This window comes from Euphorbia lathyris, chromosome 5, assembly GCF_963576675.1.
Source record: "Euphorbia lathyris chromosome 5, ddEupLath1.1, whole genome shotgun sequence".
NCBI classification, from domain to species: Eukaryota; Viridiplantae; Streptophyta; class Magnoliopsida; order Malpighiales; family Euphorbiaceae; genus Euphorbia; species Euphorbia lathyris.
The window spans coordinates 65,396,151-65,407,176 of NC_088914.1; the positions used below are offsets into that span (position 1 = coordinate 65,396,151).

The 11,026-nt window shown below is 36.6% G+C and overlaps 2 protein-coding genes across 5 annotated transcripts; one reads left to right on the top strand and one right to left on the bottom strand.

Annotated features, from left to right (window-relative positions):
- On the top strand, positions 1-2,913 carry LOC136229935 (protein BRICK 1). 4 transcript variants are annotated; one of them, XM_066018794.1, is made up of 3 exons: positions 1-315; positions 412-569; positions 2,580-2,913. In XM_066018794.1, exons 1-2 carry the CDS (start codon positions 183-185, stop codon positions 534-536), a joined length of 258 nt encoding a protein of 85 aa, XP_065874866.1. In that variant the 5' UTR covers positions 1-182; the 3' UTR covers positions 537-569; positions 2,580-2,913. The 4 variants fall into 4 exon arrangements, with proteins under 4 accessions (XP_065874866.1, XP_065874867.1, XP_065874865.1 ...); XM_066018795.1 differs by having other exon boundaries at positions 2,608-2,908; XM_066018793.1 differs by lacking the exon at positions 2,580-2,913 and adding an exon at positions 2,038-2,392.
- Positions 2,914-3,399: 486 nt separating this feature from the next.
- On the bottom strand, positions 3,400-10,502 carry LOC136229932 (nodulation receptor kinase-like). The gene is made up of 15 exons (XM_066018789.1): positions 10,365-10,502; positions 9,254-9,767; positions 8,607-9,085; positions 8,354-8,510; positions 8,178-8,249; positions 8,026-8,094; positions 7,847-7,918; positions 7,670-7,741; positions 7,426-7,592; positions 7,022-7,248; positions 6,547-6,673; positions 6,406-6,474; positions 4,935-5,145; positions 4,216-4,348; positions 3,400-3,984 (listed from the first exon to the last, which is right to left on the bottom strand). Exons 1-15 carry the CDS (start codon positions 10,456-10,458, stop codon positions 3,622-3,624), a joined length of 2,826 nt encoding a protein of 941 aa, XP_065874861.1. The 5' UTR covers positions 10,459-10,502; the 3' UTR covers positions 3,400-3,621.
- Positions 10,503-11,026: the final 524 nt, after the last annotated feature.

Sequence of the window (11,026 nt, forward strand, 5' to 3'; positions counted from 1 at the left end):
GAAGGAAAAATGATCACAAAAAAGAATAAAAAATAGTCAAACGACCAACTAACCTGCTATAGCAGGCCGGAAAAAATCATCATCACCAAACCTGCAAACCATAAATCTCTTCACAAACCAACAAGGGAAGCTTGTTGCTCCCTTAGGTTACTCAAGTACCATCCCATCATTTATCAGATCCAATGGCAAGAGCAGGAGGTATAACTAACGCTGTCAATGTAGGGATTGCTGTTCAAGCCGACTGGGAGAATCGCGAATTCATCTCCCATATTTCCCTCAACGTTCGTCGCCTTTTCGAATTCCTTCTCCAATTTGGTATTTCTTTCTTTCTTTCTGAGTTTTTTTTTTTCTTCTGTCTTTATTACTTTTTCTTTTCTAAATTTCGTTTATGCTGTTAATTTCCCCTTTTAGAGGCTACTACTAAGAGTAAATTGGCGTCGCTGAATGAGAAGCTTGATACACTGGAGCGACGTCTTGAGCTGCTTGAAGTCCAAGTGGGAACTGCTTCTGCCAATCCTTCTCTTTTCGCTACGTGACGCTGTTCATTCTACTGATTATGGTTTCCTCCTGTAAGCGCTCCATCTTAACTGTATTCTACTTCTCAACTGCCTATACTTGATCATGTATCTCTTTTCACGAGTAATATATATGTTCGTTCTTTTTGTGCCTTTTATGTTTCTGTTTATGGATGCTGGTGGTCAAATTTGGCTATGGACCTATTTAGCTGTGTTCGAGATAATGCTCAAAGCTATTTTATTCATTTATTTTACTTTGCCTACTCAAGGAGCAATCGATACAAAAAAAATGTAGTTTTATTTTCATTTTCTGTATAATAAACTGACAATCTTATCTAAGATCATCACTCATAAAATAAAAGACATCGACAATACTAGAGGGAGGATCAACAGACCACTCCCTGGGACCAGAGACTTGGAATCAAAATACTCACGAGTTACATTTAACAAAAGTATAACTGGTTATCAAAGCTCACAAGTTACATTTAGCAAAAGCATAACTGGTTATCAAAGCTCACGAGTTTAAGCGTCATAACTCATAACATGATTTAACATAGCTTTCATATTCTTTGAGTGTTAATGTCTGATTGAGAGGATTTGGTGACATAAGTATGGCTGGTAATAAATTGTCCTTAATCATGTTCATCCATAGTGGGAGCTTCCTTATAGTTGTCTCAAGCATTTTACGTCATAATTGTCACAAGTTACAGACCATGGGAATCTGGTTAGGTTTCACGGCAAGTTTGGATGATAAGCCACTCAGGCATAAGCATGCTAAGCGTCCATTTTGGTTAGTTCATGGTTGGTGGATAATTTTAGGTGAAGTATGTAATTTTGGAAACTCGAGGGCGAGTCTTGGCGCAATGGTAAACGCTGTTGTCGTGTGACCAAGAGGTCACGGGTTTGAGTCTTAGGAGCGGCCTCTTGCCAAATAAATTGGCAGGGGAAGGCTGGCCCCCAGTACACCCTTGTGGTGGGACCCCTCCCCGGACCCTCGCTCAGCGGGGACGCGTAGTGCACCGGGCCGCCCTTTTATGTAATTTTGGAAACTCACCGCTTGGTGTTCTTTCAGTGTGATGCTTTCTGTTGTAGTCAGTTATACTGCAGCATGGATGGGCCCTATGTGATGCATGAAATGTTAGGAAAGTGTAAATGGGTGTTTCAAGCATTGGGAAACAGAGTTTGAAGTTGATTATCTAGGAGAAAATGAGATTTCACAATCCTTTTTTCATCAAATGTAGCCAGCAGACAGTAATTGTCAGGGAATATACAACGATGAAGCAACAAAATTTTATGATAATAAGGTAAATTGTTGTAAATTAAGTTGAGTGGAATAGAGGAAGATGGAAATGATGACTGATCTTTTTTCTGCCAATTAAACTGTTCCACATTACCTTCTATATCTTTCCCGTTCCTGAATGGTGTTTGAGCCATGATATGTTGCCCTTCTTTCTTGCGTTTCTTCCGCTTTCTTGTGTTCTTCAATAATGGTTGAAATGTTGTGATTTTGTATCTTCAACAGCTCACTCTTGAAACATTCTGTCAAAGCCAAACCTATCAGTGGCAGTTTGGCAATCTACTTCCTAATATAGATGATGACTCGTTAATTTTGTCATCCATTATAAGGCACTCTTCAACAGAAAAGGTCAATCTTGATGCAAAAGGTCATTGGGTTCCAAAGCTTCGGTCTAAATTAACATTTTGGACTAACAGATTCTTAACTTTGTTATGAATAAAAAGATTAGGATTTGGTTTGTTAAAAAATATAAATTGGGGTTGAAATTGGAAGTTAGATAACACATTGGAGTTCTTTTTGTAATTTTCGCTATTTTTATTTTATATTAAGATTTTTTGTATCAAGTATCTGCACCTTTTAAGATTAAACAATATATTGGTCTGTGTGTAATCTATCTCGTATTTTTCTTTTTCTGTTGCTTATGTAGGTTTCAAAGATTTTCTTGATCCTAGGCAATAGTGCCTAGGCTATTCTCTATAGTGCTAGTAACAATTTATATTTTCCTCATTTTTTATCTAAGGAGTTGCTTTTTCTGCTTTGTTCTAAAGACCCACCTGAACTCTTTACTTTTTCAAGAATGCGGCAACTGTGGAAGTCACAGAATAAACACTTGCATGAATCAAACTGTTACTGTGCTCACTCAACCATGGGAATTGGGAAGAATGGAAGGAATGTGAGAATTTTCATCGCCAATGTGAAAGCTCATTGAAGTGCCAGCTTGTGCAATGACATGAAAATGAAAATAGAATAAGAAAATGGAACACTGGAAATTCTATAATTCACCTATCATCATCACATTGGGCTTTGTGATAAATAGTATTCTGCTTACAGTGATTATATGTGTATGTTTTTTTCTTTCAATTATATATTAATTAGGAAACTGAATGTCTTACCTGTTCAAAATTTCAAGTTCCTAAAACAAAAATCCAAAAGATTCTTGGTTCTACTAGAACCTCCCACTCTTGGAATCTTGAAGATTATAGTATTCTCCATCAGATATACAAGTTCTTAACCACATGATGTTGTCCATGTGCATTATGCTGTTATTCATTTCCTTTTTCCTCCACATGGAACCTCTTAAGTTAAACTAAAAGTTCCATTTTGATCATGAGCTTGATCTATATCTGTTGCCATTTCTTGGAAGTCATTTTTGTGACGTCTGATTTCTACCTAAACATTATTGATTGACTATTGACATAAATTATTTTGAAGTTAATAAGCTGAATCAAAGGTGTTAATTTTACTGTGGACAATAGTAAGCCCTTTGGCTGTCTTCATGGTTAAATCAGTTTAGCTAGATGCTTAGGCTGCTGTTTATTACCTCTTTGTCCCAGACTGAAAATAATCTGATCGTAGACTTTTCTTAGCAACTTTTTAGATCTCTATGTGTTTAATCAGAATGTAAAAAGCTGTACTACACTTGTTGATCTTGCTGCAAAAATTAATTTCTTTAACATTCAAGGAAATAAAAGAATTAAAACTTGAAGTAGGTAAAATAAAGCATTGGGGAATTGTCCTCAATTTTCTCTTTGATAACTGTCATATGATGCTAATAGACTGATCACCAACTGACTTCTCTTAAGTTCATATCTATCTTGGCTCTGAAAGAGCCAAAGTCTGTGTGTTAATTGGTGATGGTTCTGTTGGGGTTGGAGGCATTGGTGGTAAAATATTCTTCTTGTCAGTGACTATTGAGAAGCGGTTTGACCCTCCCAAACTGTATCCTCCTATGCTGTCTATGGACTTCATATATTCCGATGCATTGTTTTCTATTATAAGAGCATCCTCCAGCTCCCTGACAATATCAGCCATGCATGGTCGATAAGCAGAAAAGGGCTCAATGCACGCCAATGCAGCCTCTACCACTCTCCACATAGCCTCCGCGTGATATCCTCCCTTTATGTTAGGATCCACAATTTCATCTATCTTTGACTCTCTTATATAGGGTTTAGCCTACAGTAAAACGTGGTTTGTGTCAGCTTACAATTATATCCAGATCCCTGAGAGTGGTTAAAATATATAAGGAAAATGAAGAGATGTGGATTGGTTGGGGTGGGAGGGATGGAGGGAGAGAGATTAGGCTGAGGAAGTTGTGTTTATAAAATGCTGCAAAAATAAGACATCTAGAAGAAAAGCAGCATATATTATTCCTTATAAATAGTGAACTGAATAACATTGACGTACCCATTCAACCAAACTCCATTCATTCCGTGGCCTATGGATGTTGAGAGGCTCTCGACCACTTACAATTTCAAGTAGTACCACCCCAAAGCTAAAGACATCACTCTTTGCTGATAGATGCTGTGTTGAATAATACCTGAAGACATTATTATATAAGATTCAGTTCTAGACTTTTTTGAGGCTATAGATTTGCTGATCGTTTGAGTAGCATTGATATCCACTCTGCATTAAGAACTTTCTAAGCATCTGTAGTTGGTGTCCACTCTAAGGAATCCCCCAATGTGCATATTCTAATAAGAGTGTTATATGGAAGATTAAATTTGGATTTAGGATAAAGAAACAATGGCAAAAAGCAAGTAATGGACTTAGAAAACTTGAATTATGGTATAAAATTGGAGTATATACTGGGTTAGGAATAATTGGAGTATTTACTGGGTTAGGAATAATTGGAGTATAAAACTTGAATTAGTATTTACTGGGTTAGGAATAATTGGAGTATATGCATCCATAACCTCTTTCAACTATTATGAACATATCTCTAGGTATGATGTGAATGGCATCCTAGATAAGATGAAAAAATCTTAAATTTTTTGAATCCTGTATCCTTTTCCCAGTTCCACTTGCAAGTAAGATATTTGGAAGTCATGAAATTTTATCCAAGGCTTTATTGATTTCCTACATCAGCAAAAGTTGTTGATCGAAAATCTAGAATATTTTCTTACTCTGGATCCAAGTATCCAGCGGTGCCTCTTACTTCGAGAGAAGCACCACTATCACCTTCTTGAGGAGCATATTTTGAGAAGCCAAAGTCTGCTACCTTGGCATTCATGCTTTGATCCAGAAGTATGTTGCTTGACTTCACATCCCTGTGTATAACAGAACGTCCAGCAAATGCATGGAGATGTGTCAAACCTGTATGGAGATGTGTCAAACCTGAACAATGAAAGTAACAGTTAAACTTGGAATAGCTAGATGATTTATTATGAATCAACAAAAGTTCAGGGGAATAAACCAAAAACTCAAAAAGAATTCAATTGCACAAACAAAATATTTGGACAAATTGGTAAATTCATTCAAGATGTTAGCTGGAATTTGCTTCTGATGGACTGTATGCATATCTAGAATCTGTTGCTAAGTTCTTTTTGGCTTGCTATTCATGAGATATAAGTAGAACAGTTGGTTATCTTTGTTGAAACGCATAATGCTGTCTGTTCATAATTTATGGAACGCTACCTCTGCTTTAACCATTAGTTTTATTTATTTACCTAGCTCATCAAAATTTCCGTTTCGGCAGCCACTGATAACAAATTTTTTAGTGGAGTTAACATCTGCAATCACATTAGTTGTTGCTTTCAGTTGCTATTCAGGGTGTTCTTTCAGTTTCCCTGTTTACTGCCCATATGTGTAAATGAAGTGGATTGATTTGCCCATGCTTTTTATATGTTGTATAGTTGGATGATACTTGTGTCACCATCTAATATTGTTTATGTCTAATCTTGCTATTATACCTTACATTTAGCACCATGAAACTATATGTTAAAGAAAGAGACACTGAAGTTACTTTACACCTCGATATCTGGACTCAAAGTAATAAAGGGCGGCCCGGTGCACTACGCGTCCCCGCTAAGCGAGGGTCCGGGGAGGGGTCCCACCACAAGGGTGTACTGGGGGCAAGCCTTCCCCTGCCATTTTTTTTTTGGCAAGAGGCCGCTCCTAAGACTCGAACCCGTGACTCTCGGTCACACGACAACAACGTTTTACCGTTGCGCCAAGGCTCGTCCTCCTGGACTCAAAGTAATATTTCTGAACAAAACCTATTATTTGTTTAGTCCATCTTAGGCTGTAAACAGTATTTTATCCATGCAAAGAACATGTAGGTGTCCAATTCAAAGATTTCCAGGTCACTGATAAACGTTTTTTCAGAAGTAAGCCATAACTGACATGACATAACTTACAGATCTTTAAGAAACGAAGATGTCTTATCATGTTGCTTAGTAGACTACTATTACTAGGACTATTACTTTGAGTGGCATTGATGTTAACTTTGTGCTTATTATCTTTGATACGTTATGTATAATAATAACACGAGCCTGACAAATAACCTTCATTTTCATGTTATGTCAAAATTGTTATGCAGAAAGTACAAAAAGTGTAAGCAATGCTTAAGATGTTAATAACCCTTTAAGTACTTGCCTCGAGCTGCACCAAGAGCAATAGAAAGTCTGGTTGGCCAATCCAAAATTTTCCTTTTTGATGCTCCCCCTGTTGTAGAAGAGGTTGTTAAAAGAGAGAAATACAATAACTTAGATGAATAGGGCTTTTGTTTAGAATTACCATATAAGCGATCCTGCAAAGAGCCATTGGACATGAATGGATAAACTAGGATTTGTTGGTCATTTTCACAACAATAACCAATAAGTGGAACGAGATTCTCATGACGAATGGCTGAAAGAAGGTTTAGCTGTAGAATACATTGGGAACGATAGTTAGCTGGCATATATACAAGACAGGCCAAGATCATGGTCATGGAAATATGCAAAATAGACTTTCTACTTTGATCTTCATTTATTTTCTGCAAAAGTTGCACACATGATAGACAGAGAAATGTTTGGAAAGGATGTTATTTGATAAAATCATGGAAGCCTTGTAACAGGAATTTGTGTCAGAAGTACCTCAAACAATAGCACGAGTGAACTATATACTCGGCATATATATTGAGTCAAGCAGTTTGTAGCTGCTTGATGTTTGAACAATATTTAGAGCTAATAAATGATAGACTGAAAATTAAATGCAGATACTATGTTGTTACCTCATTTTCAAATTCCCGAGTTCCTTGAGTTGAGGTGGTTGACCGGACCTTCACTGCCACCTCTTGACCATCCAATAGTGTGCCTCGGTATACTGATCCAAAGCCACCTTCACCTATCATGGTTTTATACTTGTGGGTGGTAATCTCTATGTATTCTAGAGTAAACATTTGAATATTAATCGACTTCAAAGTAACATCATCTGAGAAGGGTAGCGAGAAAATGGCATCTGCAGTTTGTAGGACAAATTTGTTCAGAGATGCATGTTTCAGAATAAAAAATATATTGGACAAGTCGATAAACTATGATCAAAGCTTAAAAATTCTGGTGATTCTACTGATTCAACATATGTCAAAAAATTGGGTCATCTTATCTGGAGAATGCAAATTAGGCAGAAGTTACTCACTTTTTGTCATTGCATGTCCTTTCCCGTTAAATTTTCCTAGAGCCTTAAGCTGTTGTCTGTAGATGCAAACAGAAGCAAGTCCAAGTGCTAATAGGAAGGATCCACATGCAATACTGCCTATAACAATTCCTTGAATTTTTCGTGTCTTCTGTCTACATACCCCATAGCTGAAATTTATAAATAGTAGTAAGATTCTTAATTCTGAAATCCTTTTGAATTTTAAGGCTAGATCATTGATTCATACTCTGTAGTAAGTCTTGAGCTGTTAAAACTGGAAGGAAGCTCGTTGCTGAAATGACGATTGCAGCCAAAAAATCTAGGATGACAAGGAGATAAACATTCAATATTGTGTAGGAGCTTCAGTATGTTGCTACTCTCTTTTAAAGTATAAAAGGAAAAGCTACAATATTTAGCAACTTACAAGGCCGTCAAATGTGGAAGTAATATCAATGAATATGGAAGAGATCCAGTGAGATCATTATGGCTGAAATCCCTGATTGTTGAATGTAAAATGGACAATGGCACTTGTCAATGTCAACATTGGGAAACTGAATACCATGAAACTTTATGCGGTAGTGAAGCATGAAAAAGGATAATTACACTGATGTTAACTTGGAGGATAATGGAAATTGAGGTATCCTGCCGATGAAGTTGTTCTTGCTCGCATTCCTACATGAAGAACTGAAAAATTATGGTTGCTACCAAGAAAGAAACCAATATTAGAATTCTAGTAGATAGAGCATAACTCATACAATTGCATAAGGTAGGTCAGGTTAGTGATACTAGCAGGAAGAGGCCCATGAAGTCGACTCGAGGAGATATCCCTGAAAATTGCTTTAACATCAGAATATTTCCTTTGATATCTGAACATACAGATTCTCATACAATTAGAACTATCATTGTTTCGAAAATGAAAGGAAGAACGTACAGCCCAGTAATTGCTTGGAACCCATTCATGTTTTGGCATGTCAGACCTTTCCAAGAAGATGAAAGAGGAACACATGGATCTCCCGACCAGCTCTGCAACACTCCGTTTTCTTTGTTATTTTGAAGCAGCTCGTTTCTCACCTTCTCTATTGCATCCACTGATGAGAGACATGATTTAAACAATGACAGACATATGTGGCAATGTATAAATGAACTGAAATTTATCTTCAAATGTTGCAAAGTTTTGAACTTACCATCTTCCTGATTAGTTCCCTTTACCCGTTGATGCACTTGTAGGATCTCGTAAGCATTTAATATAGGCCCAAAGTCAAACCCATTAGCCTTCGCTAGAGTCAGATTTAGATATCCTTTTGCTGTGACAGTCAGGGCAACTTCTTTATAGTTTGATTCACCGGCTAATATGTCAAATTTCTCATGTTTAATCTCATTATTAATGGATATGCTAAACACCCTTTGTCCAAGTCTTACTGAAGAATTGAGCTCAAGGAAGTAGAGGAACACGGTATAGTTGTACTCTTCCAAATCAAGGTCTTTGTGTACAATCTCCAGTCTGTCTGAATGTGTTAGTGCTGTCTGGAGAACCTTAAGAGGCACTAATGTTTCAGCATTGTCAACAAATGTGCTGGTTTCAGCTATTTTTGAGCCAGGTGATATGGAAATTGTCTTTGTGTCTGGAATTTCCCAAATCCTGTCAAATTTGTCATCCGAGTACCTGAAATCGGAAGGCATTAAACTTAGACAACATGATTTCAACAACAGACAAAACTGGATGTTTGTAGTTTATTGTTCATTCTAAAGTATTAAATAGATTTCATTCATCACCTGATTTTTTTTTGAATGATTTGGTAGTTTATTAAAATATTAAATGTAGGAAGCATACCTGATATCATCTCCTGCATTTCTTGCATCAATTCTGCTAACCAATCTCAGAACGTAAGAATCATTACCCTTAAGATACTTTGAATCTTGGAGGTGTCTGAGTTCAAGCTGTGAAATATGTGGCTCTTCCCTGTCATGCACTAAGCAAAAGTCTATATGCTGACTAGTAGCTCTAAAGATGCCTTCCACCCTCAAATCCTTATATGAGTTAACTTTGCTTATCCATGTCACACCGATCAAAATGTCAAAGGTAGAGCCTTCAGATGCCACTAGATCTCCATTAAGGAATGTGCCTCTTATCAGATAGTCTTGGTCCTTAGTCGTCGATAACTTGTAACATCTCTTCCCTGAATCAATGTTGAAAACCCGAACTTTATGATAGTCTGTATCACTTCTGGAAGTCCTGGTTATTTTTCGACAACTCTTTCGATCTGGAAACCATCCATAGTCTTGTACCCAACTTATGTTATTATCTGTATAGTTTGAAGTATCACAGCATCTGATGCTTAAGAAACCTGGACAAAGTTGACAAATTTTACACTCAACATCAACATAAAAACTGCAGGAACTAGTTACAATTGTGCCCGACAATGTTAAAAAGTGCAGATCGAAGCAAGAGTCATATACTTTGTCCGACGAATTTAAGGTTATGCTAGAAGCCCTTGAAAAACTGTGATTGATTTCTTATATTTACTTTTACTTTCTGATCTTTCAGAGAAGATCTAGTTTCAGTAGCAATCAGAATCATCTGAATCTAGCAGATTAGGTACAAACTCATGGTTTTGGTATGTATGATTAACAGTTGACCAAAGCTGTAGGAGGCATAAGATTCGTGAAATCTAGGTTTATAATTTCAACAGGTATAAGATTATCATGCCTGAAAAGTCATGATTATGCATAAGAATTTTGTATGGAACTTCTCAGGCAACAATTGACAGAAAACATTTTCTGTGCTCTAGCATAAAGATCCAAACTCAAGGTTTAGTTGCAGCAAGAACAAGTATGATCATATTTATAGTGATCTAAGAATTCATGAAGTTATGTTAAAAGAACTTGTTGAGAAATCAAACTTTGCCTAATGGTAGAAGCTACAGGTATGTATTAAAACTGACCTTGTTGTGCAAGAATTGATTGAACAAGTATGAACAGGCAAATCAGTAAACATTTGACAAGTCTGGATATCAAGTTATGCAGTCCTTCCATCATCTCCTCATTTTAAACGGAGCTCGCCCCATCGGGTCTGAAACTCATAATCAAACCAGCTATATTTGCAGGTTTTGGATTCACCACCTCAAAAATGTCAATTACCTACTAGCCTTCTGCTCTGATTGAGTTGTTATGACTAGCTACACCCCTTGAACATTCAACATCCTTTAAGCAAATTTAGTACAGAACATTTATCTTGTGAAGAGAACAACGTTGTTTGAGAAGATTTGTTTGACTTCAAATGTAAAAGGAAAAAGCATTGGAAGATGATGATGAGAGAGAGGTTGTATTAGAATAATGCAAATTAGAATATCATTTAATTGCTATGATTGGGTATTGATTATTAGTATAAAACTAAGTTTTGTTGGTGTGGGGCTCTAATTATCTTATATTTAATTAATTTAGGTGTTATATAATAGGGCGGAGCAACCCTTCAATTTCGTTTCTCTTCTTGTCTGTTTCCATGGATGGAACATCATGGAAATGGAGTTTGGTTTGTATAGTTATACGAGTATTAGATTATTCACCATGTTGAAATATGATTTATAATAATAATGCCTAACCATTC